The following is a 14,981-nucleotide window of genomic DNA, read 5'->3' as shown; positions in this document are numbered from 1 at the left end:
TTGGTTGGAGCAGGGCGGCCTGGGAGTCAGGACACCTGGGTTCTATCCCCGGCTCTGGAAAGAGAGTGGGGTCTAGTGGTTGGAGCAGGGTGGTCTGGGAGTCAGGCTGCCTGGGTTCTATCCCTGACTCTGGAAAGGGAGCGGGGTCTAGTAGTTGGAGCAGGGTACTCTGGGTGTTGGGATGCCTGGGTTCTATCCTTGACTCTGGAAAGGGAGTGGGGTCTGGTGGTTGGAGCAGGGCAGTCTGGGAGTCAGGATGCTTGGGTTCTATCCCTGGCTCTGGAAAGAGAGTGGAGTCTAGTGGTTGGAGCAGGGTGGTCTGAGAGTCAGGATGCCTGGGTTCTCTCCCTGGCTCTGGAAAGGAAGTGGGGTCTAGTAGTTGGAGCAGGATGCCTGGGTTCTATCCCTGACTCTAGAAAGGGAGCATGGGCTAGTGGTTGGAGCAGGGCGGCCTGGGAGTCAGGACACCTGAGTTCTATCCCTGGCTCTGGATCGTAAACTTTCCCATTTTACAAATAACTCACCTGATGTCCCAGTGCTGGGAACAGAACCCAGGTGCCCGGCAGACCCAGATCTAAGCCGCTCTGCCTTTCAGACGGGATTTGTCACATATATGTGCTTGGATAAGTCTCTCTCTAACCATTGTGTGACGTTTGCCTTCCAGAGCTCCGGGCTTGCCCCCCACTGCTCAGTGGCTGCCTAGCAAAGCGTGTATTAACACCCTCCACCCCAGCTCCCTAGGAGCCGCGTGGGGTGGGACTCTGAAAACCCAGCCTTCAAAGCCTGCTGGGGGATTTTATGGCTGCAGGGTCTAGAGTTTGGTGTGGTCCCCAACAGAAGGAGGTCTCCCCTCACCCATCTCGTCTCTGGCACAGAATCCATTAGGCCCACTTTTTAGAACCAGCTTTATTTAATTAACGGCATCGGGGGAGAGGTGCGGAAGATCCCGTAAAACAGGCTGTCGAGTTTTTTAAAAAAAATCGCCCTTGGCCAGATCTGGGGTGACCCCCCCGGCCCTTGCCCCAAGATGCAGGCAGCTTGCAGGTTGGTCGCCAGCGCGTACGCCTGTGGCCTGTTGGTGCGCCACGAGGCGGGGTGTGGGGGGGGGAGCCTGCAAGGCTGGCAGGCCGCGTGCCAGAGAGCAGACTGACCTTTGGGAAGCGGACGCAGATGGCAGGAGATAAGTTTGAAGAAATCCAGGCCGAGCTGGAATTCTCCTGAGCCGGCGTGGGGGAGGCTGGCCGGCGGGTGGAAGACTCCCCAGGGGACAGCAGTCTGCTTGTTAGCAGGGTTGTGACAACCCTGCCAGGCCCTTTTCTGGGTCCCACTCTGGGGCAGGCATCCCAGAATGCAGTGCAGTGAGCGGGGTGGGGGTAGTAAGATTGGTTTAGCAGTTGCCCAGGGGGGGAGGCGGGGGGTGTTAAACTCTGGGTTTCAGCAGCTCTGAGTCCAAGTCCCAGCACCCCGTTGGACCTTGGGCAAGTCACTAGCCAGGCTCTGTGACTCAGTTCCCCCAGCTGTACAATGGGGCATTGCAGTACAGTGCAAGGGCACTGGAGGAGGAGGAGGCAGGATACCTGGGTTCTATTCCTGGCTCTGCTGCTGGCTGACCTTTGGATAAGTCATCCATTCCCATCCCGTTTCCCTGCCCCCAGATGTGCCTCAGTTTCCCCATCTGTAAAACAGACACATTACCTCCCAGGAGTGCTCAGCTACTATGACCTTTAAAAAAAACACACCATAATTCTCTGCTTCCTGGCACCAGTAATGGGAGGGGGGTGTCTGCAGATTTTCCCAACAGTTGGGCAGCAGGGTAGGGGTGGAGAAGGGCCCACGAGGAGTGACTCTAGCAGATGGAACTTGCAAGGAGTTGCTTATTTGCACCTACTTCTGCACTGGAGGAGGGGGCAGGTTAATGGGCTAGCCCCGTCCCTGCCTCTGAATTGTATGAGGAAGGGGACACCCCTCTCCCAGGGCATGGGGGGACTGTCAGAAGCTATGGTGGGGGGGGTGCAGACCGCGTGGCTCTACCTCAGGAGAATGCAGTGGATTCAGAGCACGTGAGGCCAGCGGAAGGGAGCCCGAACCAATGCAAAGTGCCCAAGACTCATGTCCCCAGCCCCTGTGCCCCCCTAGTCCCATGCCCCCCCCTCCAGCCACAGCACACTGTGGGAGCTGCCCAGCCAGTCACTGGACCCCTCCCAACCCAAGGTATGGCTCCTGATTCCAAGTCAGACAGGTGTAAACAGGCACAGAATGCATCCTGATGTATTTAACGCTGACTCTTCCTGTTCAAGGAGCATCAGTTGAAATTAATGAACATGCCCAGGGCCTTATTCTGTTTTGCTGTTTTTTTCCTGGCACTTCCTCCCCCCCACCCTCCCCCCAAAAAGCGATGTCACGGATCTGTTGCTGATCTGGTGGTTGGCAGTTGTCACGGCACTTCTGACACCTACCAGATGCAGTTGTGGGACTGATTAACTCCCTCTTGCTGGAGTCAGTGGGCAATACTCTCAGGGCCCACTGAGGACACAAGCAGCCCCCCACCAAAATTCCCCCTGTGACGGGGATCTACTCTGGCCAGTGTGGAGCTGGTGTCAGGGCTCCCTGCTTGAGTCAAAGGTGGGGGCCTGGCTGGAGCGCCCTGCACTGTGTTTTTTCTCTGCCCCCAGGGGGCAGGGCATGAATTAGAGCAACCCCAAGGCTGCTCTAACATTCACTACCTGCCAGACCTGGAATACAGAGAGTGCAAAGCAGAACTCAAAAGCCACCTGCCCCCAAGTGCCAGGCTGGGGACCTGGGAATCGGGCCCCCTTAATATAGTGCGTGCTCAGCAGCATAATAATAATTCAAGATGCCTCCCTCCAGTACAACAAACCCAGCTCAGGTGATCTCCTCCCAGATAAACATCCAGCTTGATCTGACCCCAAGGCACAGGGATTCCATACGCTGGCAAAGACCCAAACCATGTCTATTTGCTGGGAGCTCCTGGGGCCTGCATGAACTAAGTTTGATGGCCCTTGGCCTGGTTCCTACTGGACAAGAGTCTGCCCTACCCACCCCCGCTGGCTCTGGTTGGCCCAGTCCAAGGCCAGCTGGGACCATTAGATCATCAGTCTGATTGCCAGGCTGTTAAATTTGGCCCGGCTCCCCCGACCTCTTGCACAGGCCTATCCAGCCTGTCTTGCAGCAGGGCATCTGGAGACACCCGCTTCCTCTGGCTGTTTGTTTCCAGGGTTAGTCACCCTGACTGTGAAAAGCTGGGGCCTTATTTCCAGTCGGAATGTGTCCGGCTTCAGCTTCCAGCCGGTGATTTTTGTTCTGTCTGTCTCTGCTAAACACATGCACCCTTTAAAGCCCAGGGTGTTCACCCAGTGTATGCTGTGATCAAGTAACCAGGGCCATATACGCTGTAACATCAGGTCACCTCTTGATTGTCTTTGTGATAAGCCAGCTGGAGCGCTGTAAAATCTCTCTCTTCCCCGTGGGCATCTTCTCCCACTCTTGAATCATTTTTGTGGCTCTTCTCTGCGTTCGCCCCAATTCTGCAACAGGCATGTTTAAATGCATCCCCCTTCCTCCACCCCAGAGCTGGGCACAGCGTCCCAGGCTCGGTGCCACTGACTCCGCCTCGCTCCTGGGCTAGATAATAGTTAGTCCTGCCAGGAGTGCAGGGGACTGGACTAGAGACCTCTCGAGGTCCCTCCAGTCCTGTGATTCTATGAATGCTGCGATTAATTCTACGCAGCTACAAAGAAGCCAGGTCCTGAGAGCTTGTTATCAGCTGCAGGCCCAGGACGGCGAACGTTTGGATGGGGAGCTCTTTTGAAAGCCACCCCCCCTCCCCACCAACCACCACCACCATGTGGGCTGAGTAGGAGACCTGACGCTCCTATTCTTTATGTTTAGATCAGGGCTGAGCCTGCACTGTCTAGGACCCTGGAGCGGCCGGACCATTCAGCTCTGTACAAATACGATCCACCTGCACGCGTGAGCGTCAAACACACACAGGCGTGCGCCACTGGCCTCTTTCACCATCTCCAGCAGCCTCCCGGTCGCCCCGGTTGGGGGGCTCTCAGGGTAGGCAGATGAGACTGCTTCGGGGGTCCCCGTTATCTGGGCGTTGGCTGGGAGCATTTGGAGTTTCAGGGCCTGATCCCCAGGGGGTGTAAATCGCCGGTACTCAGCCAACTTGGAAGGCGCTGATTTACGCCAGCTGTCCCTCAGGCTGAAGGTCTGTTTTCCTTTAGATCGTTAGCTAATTCCTGGTGCTCTGAGCTCCGCACGATGCCCTTGGGTAAACTCTCAGGGGCTTCTGTCCCAGGGGAGGTGCTAAGGTTTAAATTCAGTCCAGCTGCAGGGTTCTAACTGCTTTGTTGTCTCTCTATCTGCCTAGCTGGTTTGGAAGATCCAGGAATAGAACCCAGGAGTCCAGCCCCCTGGCCACCTGCAGGTCTGCTGGGGGTGGGTTTTGTTCCCCTCTCGGGATGGGGTGCGCTCTGTCGGGTTCTGGGATCGCCCCGGGGAAAACCATCGCGGAGTCCAAGCGGTGCCCGTTGTCGGAAAACCTAGCGGTGTCGAAAGCGGGACCGGAGCCTGGAGGCGACGGGCCAGGGGCAGGTCTCTTTCCGCTGGCGGACGCGCAGAAGGAGCGGATCCAGGAGTCCTGGCGAATCCTGCACGACAATATCGCTCGGGTCGGCATCATTGTCTTTATCAGGTGAGCGAAGCTGCGGGTTTGGTGTGGATGCCACGGGTCCAGACGCCCAATCAGTGTCATCCCCTCCCTGGTGCCTGTCCTGGAGGCTGGCTCGCCCTGGGGTGCACAGGGATATTGCTGGGGACGGGCGGTTTTTGCCTCCGAAGAAAATCCCCTGAATATTTTGGTTTGTAAGAAGCCGATGGGAGTTTCTTGGCTTTAAAAGGTTCCATGTTTCTAGCAAAGAAGAGCCCAAAAGGCAAGTGTGTTCGGAGCTGGCGTCCGGTCTAGCTCTCAAGTGTTCAAGGGGGCACTAAGGACCCATGGGCCCAGACCCCCAACTGGTGTCAGTCGGCATCGCTCCTTTGACTCCAGCTGGGGGATCTGACACCGACGGGGCTGTATCTATTTACGCCAGCTTGGGGATCTGATGCTGACGGGGCCGTACCTGTTTACACCAGCTGCGGATCTGGGCTCTTGACTCCACCGGAACGCTGCCCATTTCCACTAGCCGTGGGGCCAGTTTGGAGCCAGCCTTCGGGATCAGCCACTGATCTGTAAGGAGGAAGCCCAGACACAAGTCTTTGGGTCTTACTCTTAGCGGCAAATTGTTTCCTGCCTTGCGCCAGTGTTTACATTCGAACACAAAGGCTGTCAGTTTTGATTCCTGGGTTCTATCCCAGCTTTGGGAGGGGAGTGGGGTCTAGTGGTTAGAGCGGGGTGGGGCGCTGGGAGCCAAGATTCCTGGGTCCTATTCCCAGCCGTGGGGAGGAACAGTGGCTAGTGATTACAGCAAAGGGGGAACTGGGTTCCAGGACTCCTGGGTTCTATACTTAGTTCTGGGAGGGGAGTGGGGTTGAGAGTTACCCCAGGGACAACAGGACACCTGGGTCCGTTCCCAGTTCTGACATTGACTCACTCTGTGACCCCGGGCAATTGTCCCCTCTCCCTGCCTCAGTTTCCCTAGAGGTATGGAGACTGGCTTGTGGTGCTGAACTCATACATGTCTGTAAAGCACTTTTGGACTCTTGGATAGAAGTAGCCAGCAGCAGTTTACGACTGTAATACGCTCAAGCAAATACTTGTCAGTCAGCCCACTTGCAGGGCTCTCCTTGAATTAATAATCTTTGCGATTACTGGGGGGCTTCTCATCCCGTGCTCTCAAAGCCCTTCCCGAAGGAAGGCTCAGTATCCTTATTGCCTTCCTAATAGAAGGGGGGAACAGAGACACAGCAAGGAATCTGCCCAAAGTTAGTGACAGGGCTCAGAACAGAACCCAGGAGTCCTGACTCCCAGGCCCCACCTCCAATGCTCCAGCCACAAGACCAAATACCCTTATAAGACATGGAACGAGAACCCCAAAATCCTTATGCTGAACCCTGCTACTCTAACCACTGCTCTCCCAGAACGAACCCAGGAATCCTGCCACCCAGGCCTCTTGGCTCTAACCACTAGACCCCACTTCCCTCCCAGAGCGGGGAGAGAACCCAGGAGTCCTGCCTCCTAGTCCCCCCGGCTCTGGCGATGGCCCCAATCCACCCCTATTGGCCCTGTGGGGGCAGAGAATAGTCACAGTGCAGTGTGATTTGGTCGTACTGAGGAAGGGGGGTGCTGGCACCTGCTCCTGCTTAGCGTTTGTGTCTCTCTGACCTGGTGGTAGCAGGATCTGCTTTGCATCTGGCATTGTCTGAGTGACGGGGGAGGGGGAGGAGGAATTGCTTTGCTCGAGTTCTTGCCGAGGTGGAGAAACTGGCCAGAGATCAGACCCCGTTAGGGTCCCTAGGGCCGGTGAGGTGCCCACTGACCAGAAGCTGCTGCTGCTGTTTAGCTGGATCAAGCCCTGGAGCGGGGAGGTCAGAGGGGACAGCTGGATACTTAGCCCAGGGGAAGTCTGACCCGCAGCCTGCCAGCCGCCACTCGTCCACGGAGCAGGCCCAGCCTGGGCGGCCTGGGGGGGTGCGCCCACCCCGGCCCACATACCCCAGTGCCAGCCTGTTAAGGTACCCCAGGCACGTCCCCCTGGAACCACTGAGTTGTCACAGCTTCGCTAGTGCCAAGCCCCCCCGCAAATCACCAGCGTGGCTTAACCCCCCCCCCCCCCCGAGATTTGAAAGGAGAGGACAGATTCTGGGTTCTCCATCGCGGCGTTCCCCAGCTTTTCGCTGCCGCCGGGAGGAGCGAGCGTCGTTTCTGTTTAAAACGAATGCCGAGGGACTCCCGAAATCCCCTGCCTCCCGCAGCTGGGACTTTGGGAAAAGGCCCCAAGTGTCAGGAGACTCCTGATGAAATCACAACAGTTGGTGACACGGCTGTTGGCTGATTTCCCTGGAGGACAGAGAATAGCCACAGCACAGGGCGCTCTGGCCACGCCCCTAGCCAGGCGGCTGCACCCCATCCTAGGGAGATTCTCAGGGGCTGTTTGGGCTGCCAGAGAAGGGCAAAGGGCCCTGAGCGTGACAGAGAGGCAGGCCTAGAGGAACTGGGGCAGATAAACAGGCGTCTTTCAGGCTATGTTCCTCCACTAGAAGGGAGAAGAGGCACCAGCCGGGCTTAACTTTCCCTGGGCAGCGTGATCTGTAACCTCCACCCCTCGGCTCTTTAGCTGGGAACTCTGGTCCCTCTCACATGGCAGCAGAGCCCGTCCTGTGTGCCATATGGCATCAATTACTCCAATTACCCGGCTGCAGGGCTCCTGGCTAATCCAATAGGGGAAACAGCAAATTGATTGGGAACACGGCAAGCCTGTCCGATCGCATCAGCTGCAAATGAGGGTCATTAGGGCCTGCTGGGAAATGAAGGCTGCTGTTAGAGCTGGAGCTGGCAGGCTGGATCTCAGCACCCCTTAACTTTGGCCTCATGCCTCTTACAGATTCATTAGGAGAAGGATGCGAATTGCACGGCACAGACCCTGGCCGAGATCAGGGCCCTGCCCAGACCCCAACCGAGATCAGGGCCTCGTCACACCGGGCGCTGCACAGAACCTGACCGAGATCAGGGCCCCGTCGTGCCAAGTGCTGCCCAGACCCTGACCGAGATCAGGGCCCCATCACGCCAGGTGCTGCCCAGACCCCGACCGAGATCAGGGTCCTGTAGCGCCAGGCGCTGTCCAGACCCCAGCCAAGATCAGGGGGCCCTGTCATGCTGGGCGCTGCACAGGCATCCAGTGAAAGATAGTAACTGCCCTAAAGAGCTCACAATCTAAATACCCACAGGTTGGGAGGGGAAACTGAGGCACGGAGATGGAAAATGACTGGCCACCAGTCACCCAACAGATCAATGGCAAAGCCAGGAATAGAAGCCAGTTGCCCTGTGCTCTACTGCATTCCCTAGTAGGACAGGGTCCATCTGGCAGGCAGGACTGTAGGGGAGAGCCCTTCCCACAGCATGCCCGTGTTATAGGGTAAAAGGCCTGTTGTTTGCCTGACAACCGCACAGCTTATGAACCCTGACATCCCAGGCCTCTGCTCTCGCTGGCCAGTGGCTCAAAGAGCTCAGCAGCCGAAGGATTTCAGCCCCTTTTCATCATGGCCTGAGGTGTATTTCTTTCTAAGTCACCGGTTCCGCACCCTAGCTTGCCCCATCCAGCAGGATCTCAAAGGACTTTACAACAGAGATCAATGGCATTTGACAGATGGGGAAACTGAGGCACGAGGCAAGGGAAGGGTCTCCCTAGCCCCAGGCTGCTGCTCAGTCCACTAGGGGGCCACGTTGATTTCTGTTCTATTCCCAGCAGGTCTCGCTCCCCAGGCCTTGGTATCTCAGGCCAGTCTCCTTCCATCCTTCTGCTGGGGGGTTTCTCTCCCCAGCCTTCCCTGGTCTTCTCCATCTATAGGGCTGCATTCCCAGGCTAACCCTCCTTGGTCCTAGCTACTGCCTGAACTCGGCAGACCCGGCTCTTCCCCCAAGCGCCCCCCTCCCCTCCACCTGGAGGGGTGAGCTGAGGCTGGCACAGGACACAGCTGCCCCCTCCCAAAGGACCAGCCGCCCCGGGGTGGGATTCTGCAGTGCGATGAACCGGGAGCCTCTGACATGACAACCGCCTTCCGCTCCGTCTTAGCAACCGGATTCTGCACCAACGCGGCATCCCACCCCCGCCAGCCCCTTTGCATCACCAGCAATAAACCATGGCACGATCAGGTCTGCAGAAAGGGCACGGCCCAGGGGATCAGCCACTTCTGTGGCACCCTCAGGCGCTGGGGCTCCAATTAGCTTTCCTCCCCAGCGGGCAGCCCCGCGGATCCCGGTGGAAGCCAGGGGCAGGGGGGAGTTTTATTTAATCCATGTGGCTTTCCTCCTTTCTTTTGTTGGGCTGCTTTGCATAAAGGTTCATAATTAACCAGCACCAAGTCCCCCCCCCCCGCCCCCACCCTAGTCAGACTCGGCTGCCCTCGCAAATAAACGAAAGTGCAGGCCCTTGATCCACCAGCTGGTGCGTCGGGGCTGCGCTGCCCACCACTGGACTGAATCGGCCAAACTATGTGTCATAAGCCCCTCTACTGCTCCGAGCCAGGGGGGATTTTCCACTTCTGGGCTTTTGGAGCATGCAGAGCTGAGTTTGATAGCCCAGCACCTCTCTGCCATTTAAGGGACTTGCCATGTCTCGCAGAGGATGAGGAGTTAGCCCCAGGCGAGGAATTACCTATGATTCCCTTTCACTGAATTTGCTCAGAGCATAATCACAGACCATTAGACTGGGCATGTCATAGGGGGCCTTAAATCCAGGCATCTCAAAGCATTTCACAAACAGCGGGAGGAAATCTCACAGATCCCAGGACGTGACCACTAGCCTGCTTTTACTGATGGGGAAACTGAGGTACAGAGCAGTGAAAGAGCTTGCCCACAGTCACACAGCGAGTCTGACGCACAGCTGGGGAGGGGACCCAGGCATCCTGATGCTCACCGGGAGTCCGAGCCACAGCTGGGGAGGGGACCCAGGAGTCCTGACGCTCACAGGGAGTCTGGGCCACAGCTGGGGGGAGGGAACCCAGGAGTCCTGATCTCACAGGGAGTCCGGGCCACAGCTGGGGAGGGGACCCAGGAGACCTGATGCTCAGTGAGTGAGTCTGGGGCTCAGCTGGGGCCAGGCCTCAGCTGGAGGACGGGGTCCAGTTCTGGGCGCTGCGCCGTAGGAGAGACGTGGGCAAATTGGAGAGAGGCCAGAGGAGAGCAACAAAAAGGATCCAAGATTCAGCAAACCTGCCCTGGGAGGAGAGGTTAAAAAACCTGGGCCAGTTTAGTCTGGAGAAAAAAGACTGAGAGGGGATCTGGAAACAGTCCTAAGATGTGTTAAGGGCTGTTATAAAGAGGACGAGGATCAGCTGTTCTCCATGTCCGCTAAAGGCAGGATGAGACATGATGAGTTAATCCACAGTGAGGGAGAATGAGGTGAAATATTAGGAGAAACTTTCTAACTCTCTGGGGAGTGAAGCTCCAGAACAGGCTCTTGAGGGAGGTTGTGGGATCCCCGTCCCTGGAGGTTTTTCAGAACTGGACGGACAAACCCCCGTCAGCCTGGGTCTCTTTTACTTGGTCCGGCCTCAGCGCAGGGGGCTGGATCCGGCGACCTCCTGAGGTCGCTTCCAGCCCGACATTTCTCTGATACCGATTGGCCTGGACTCTGCTTAGCCGGCAAAAGCCAACAAGCCTCACAGCCTGTGGCACCGCTGCCTAGAATATGCTGCTGCCTTCCGCTGAGCACAAGGAGCTCTGAATCGGGTTCCCTCCCCCTCCGTGCCGCATGGGGCGAGGTGCTGACAGATGGCTCTCCCCAAAGCTCCCCTGTGCAGAACAATCGCTCTCCCAAGAGCACGGTATTCAGCACGGCTGCTTGCAGAGCATCCCGCCAAGCTGTTCGTTCGGAGCGTGAGCCCAGCTGTACATTTGTTTCTGTTGGGTTTGGCAAAATGGGTCCCTGCACGTGGACAGGAGGCTTCTTATCCAGTCTGTCTACATTAGGGCTAGTGGATTACGGTAGCACCCATAGACTGCATCTGAGATCGGGGACCCGTCGGGCCGGGCGCTGCCCGGACGCACAGTGACCGAGATCAGGGCCCCGTCGTGCCAGGCGCTGCTCAGACACACAGAGACCGAGATCAGGGCCCCATCGCACCGGGCACTGCCCAGACACACGGTGACCGAGATCAGGGTTCTATTGCACCAGGCTCTGCTCAGACACACAGAGACCGAGATCAGGGCCCCGTCACACCGGGCGCTGCCCAGACACACGGTGACCAAGATCAGGGCCCCGTCGTGCCAAGTTCTGCACAGACACACAGTGACTGAGGTCTTGGCACTGCCTGGCACAGTGAGGCCCCAGTCTTGCTTGGCACCTCTCGACATGACAGTAATACAGGTAATCAATGATAAAAGGGAATTCCAGTATCTCACCAAATCCTGTGAAAAGGGGTGTGGTCTGAGCCCCTGGAACGGGGACTTGGACTTAGTGTTCTGGGGTCCAGGAGCCAGGACTCCTGGGTTCCACTCCTGGCTCTGGGAGGGGAGTGGGGTCTAGTGGTTACGGGGGAGGTGGTCATTGGGAGTCAGGACTCCTGGGTTCTGCTCTGGAAGGGGAGGGCTTCTCTGCCAGTTACAGAGGGGCATTTAGTCAGGATTCCTGGGTTGTTTCCTGGTCACTTCCGAGATCAAGTCACTTCTCAAGGTGAACGGCTCCAACCTTGCAATGTGCTGTGGAGGGGGAAGGGGCAGTCTACGTGGCAGAGCGTTATTTTGACACCACCACTAGGGGTCGCGCCCATGCACGTCGCCCAGCTGCCCTGTGGTACAAGAAGACCCAGTTAAACGGCTAGTTTGCATGCCTGATCCCCCTAAGTCTGTCTGCCTCCCTCGCTCAGGTTATTCGAGACCCACCCTGAGTGCAAAGACGTTTTCTTCCTCTTCCGGGACATCGAGGACCTGGAGCAGCTCAAGATGAACAAGGAGCTGCGAGCCCATGGCCTGAGGTGGGTCTCTGTGGGGGTGCTATGGAACCCACTACCGCGCCAGGCCTGAGCTCCTGGGTCCGTGAGGGCACGGCCCTTGAGTCACAAAGCTAATGCAAGTGGCTGAGCGACAGGAACCAGGACTCCTGGGTTTGTTCCTGGATCTCAGAGGTGAGGGCAGTGGGGTCTAGTGGTCAGAGCAGGAGAGAGGCTGGGAACCAGGACTCCTGGGTTTGTTCCTGGATCTGGGTGGAGAGCGGCGTCTCACTTCCCTGTGCTGGCTAATGTGGGAAGGGGAGCTGCTCCCCAAAACGAGGGTTGGCTCTCCCACCAGACCCAGTTTTGAAAGGTAAAGTAATCAAGCCATGGAAATATGAGTAGTCTGAGACAGGGAGGGTCAGGGCTGGAGTCAGTCCCATAAGGGGTGCCCAGACATGGTATGGGGTGGGGGGCATGGGAAGAAAGTTGGAGGGGTTGGAGAGGAGCCGGGGGAGCTTTGGGAGGGCTGGGAACAGAACTGGGGGGAGCTGGGAGAGGGAGCTGGTTAGTCAGTTAATTTGCTAGATGGATATTATTACTGTCTGAAGAACAAGATCCTGTCGTCTTCAGACCAGCCCTTGTTAGCCTGTGGAACTCCCTGCCAAAGGATATTACTGAGTCAGGTGGATGCTGGGAAAGCTAGACCTGTGCCAGGGGCTTGCTTTACAGAGGTGCTGAGCACCCATAATTCACTGTGCAGCCAGTGGCAGCTACCAAGGCTCGGACATGAGGCCTGAAGGTTCTTCATGTTCATGCATCAGGGCGTTGGTGCTGGAGGGGGTCAGGAAGGGATTTCTCCTGGTGTAAGGTGGGCTCCCCCTCTGAAGCAGCCAGCTTTGGCAGGCTAGAGGGCTGGATGTTGGCAGAGTATGGCACATCTCCTGCATCCTGCTCTGACCCTGGGAAGCGATGCAGCCATGCCCCTAATCCAATACTTGATTCTCCCCCACCCCAGGGTGATGTCCTTCATTGAGAAAAGCGTGGCCCGGCTGGACCAAGAGGACAAGCTGGAACAACTGGCCTTCGAGCTCGGCAGGAGTCACTACAGATACAACGCCCCTCCCAAGTACTATGAGGTGAGCGCCCCAGGGTCCCGGCAGCAGAGTAGGGAGCGGACCCCCCCATTCTGTGGGGAGTGGGGGGAGCTCCTGTGGGATCTGCTTACCCCATGGGTATTTGGAACCAGGCTCCATGGCTCTGCGCAGGAGGGTATCCCAGAGTGCATTGCACCATAGTGGCAGGATGGGAGCGATTTTCCCAGCACATTCCAGTACAAAGCAATTTTCCCAGCATGCTCTGGTAGAAACTGCTTTTTTCCCCAGCATGCAAACTGCTTTTCTTTCCCCGCCATGCTCCAGTACAAATGGCGTTTTCCACTGTTCACCAGGACGAACCAATTTTCCCAATCCCAGTATACCCTGGTGCGAACTGATTTCCCCACAATCCACCGGTGCAAACTGCTTTTCCCAGCACATCCCAGTATGAACCGCCTCCCCCCCACCCCCCTCTCCCCGGCAATTTGCCAGTATGGACTGGCAATCTGTGGGGACGGCAGTGCCCAGCCATGTCCGGACCGGTCTGTATTTGCCACAGGTCCATCTGTAGCCCGGGCAGGGAAGGGCTGGGGCTGGCGCCTCCCTCTGACCCTGCCTCGGCTCTCTGTTTCCAGTACGTGGGCATCCAGTTCATCAGCACGGTGCAGCCCATCCTCAAGGAGCGCTGGACGCCGGAAGTGGAGGAGGCGTGGCAGGTAGGGAGCAGCTCCGTGGTTGGCCCTCTCCCATGCTGCTGCTGGCAGAGGGCCTGTCCACGTCTATGTGAGCTGGAGACCTTCATCCTGCACCGCGCCCTTTGTGTGGGGCTCCCGCCATCAGCTGCAGCCAGAGGGGAACTAGACGAGGCCTCTTGGGGGTTTATGGGAGGTTTTGCCCTCCTGGTTGGTCTAGGTTTGGAGCCCAGTTCTCAGCAACACCCAGGCTCCTCTGGCAGCATCCAGGGGCCTTGATGTGAATTGAAATGGTCCACTGATGATCCACCCCATACAGGCCTTTCCAGGGCCCATGAGGGGCGGATCGGGGGTGTGACCGGAGCACACTGCGCTGTGGCTATTCGCCACCCCCCAGGGCCCATAGGGGATGGAGTGTGACTTAGAGCAGCCCTCATGCTGCTCTAACTGGGGACTGGGCTAGGCTAGGGTGACCAGACAGCAAATGTGAAAAATTAGGACAGGGGGTGGGGGGTAATAGAAGCCTATTGAAGAAAAAGACCCAAAAATAGGGAGTGTCCCTATAAAATTGGGACATCTGGTCACCCTAGGCTAGGCCCTGCAGGGTGTATTCAGGGAGTGCAAAGGGAGTTGTATTTTGAAACAGATCATGCAGAGGGACTGTCCTGCTCAGCCCTTGCAGGAGGCTGGAGCATGCTCAGTTACTCTGTTGGGGGAAGGAGCATGCTCAGTGCAGATGGAATCTTTGGGGAATTTAGTTGCCAAACTCTAGCCAGTCTCTACTGAGCATGTGCCAACTGAGATCCTCCCCCCTAAGGCTTCTAACTTAGCCAGATATGAGTGGATTGTCACAGGGAGGGCAAAAGGCACCTCCCGGGCCCTAGGGTGACCATGCACGAACCAGTCACCCCGCCAGGCCTGCTTCACCCCTTGTGCATTCTCTCTCCCCTCCCCTTGCAGAGTCTGTTCAAGTACCTGACGGCCACGATGAAACGGGGGTACTACGAGGAAGAGGAGAAATCGGGCAGCATCAAATCCCTTGCGTTGAGGGAATCCAGGACTGGATCCATCCTGAACAGCATATAAGATCGAGAGCGGGCGGCGTAGCGGTTGGCTTGGCTTGCTGTGATATTCCCATAGGACCTCTCCTTCCCCCTGTGCACAAGGAACTGCCCTTGCTTGTTACTTTCACAGGCTGTGATTCCAGCTGATTCAGCTGAATCCAGCTGTGATTCCAGCGCAGAGGCTGGATTTTTGCTGCTGGTTGGGGACCCCATCTGTGCAGCCGGGGTTCCTCCCAGGGGTTGCCGCAGGAAGTAGAGGCAGTAAACTATCTCTAAACCCTTTCTACTTTGGGCATAGGCAGTTCAGGGAGAGCTTCCTGGAAGGGAAAAGAGGCTGAGAACAGGAGTCTGCTTTAGACACCGGCATGAGGGCCTTGATTTCAGTATATGGACTGTTATCAGCCCGGCCCATCTAGCAGCGGCGGGGAAGGGGTTAAACATCCTCCGAGTTTGCAGAGTGGCAGTGTTAAAGGTGACTCGCGAAGGGAAGGGAAATTGGGGTGGGTGCCCTCTCC

At 57.2% G+C, this 14,981-nt stretch overlaps 1 protein-coding gene across 1 annotated transcript; it reads left to right on the top strand.

Annotated features, from left to right (window-relative positions):
• Nucleotides 1-4,457: 4,457 nt before the first annotated feature.
• LOC127037143 (cytoglobin-1-like) lies at nucleotides 4,458-14,526 on the top strand. The gene is made up of 5 exons (XM_050928658.1): nucleotides 4,458-4,720; nucleotides 11,551-11,658; nucleotides 12,632-12,752; nucleotides 13,346-13,426; nucleotides 14,363-14,526. The coding sequence occupies exons 1-5, from the start codon at nucleotides 4,488-4,490 to the stop codon at nucleotides 14,486-14,488; spliced, it is 669 nt and encodes a 222-aa protein (XP_050784615.1). The 5' UTR covers nucleotides 4,458-4,487; the 3' UTR covers nucleotides 14,489-14,526.
• The last annotated feature ends 455 nt before the right edge of the window (nucleotides 14,527-14,981 follow it).

This window comes from Gopherus flavomarginatus, chromosome 18 (genome assembly GCF_025201925.1).
Source record: "Gopherus flavomarginatus isolate rGopFla2 chromosome 18, rGopFla2.mat.asm, whole genome shotgun sequence".
NCBI classification, from domain to species: Eukaryota; Metazoa; Chordata; order Testudines; family Testudinidae; genus Gopherus; species Gopherus flavomarginatus.
Note: the sequence above shows the minus strand (reverse complement) of the source record. Positions and strands in the feature narration are given on the sequence as shown.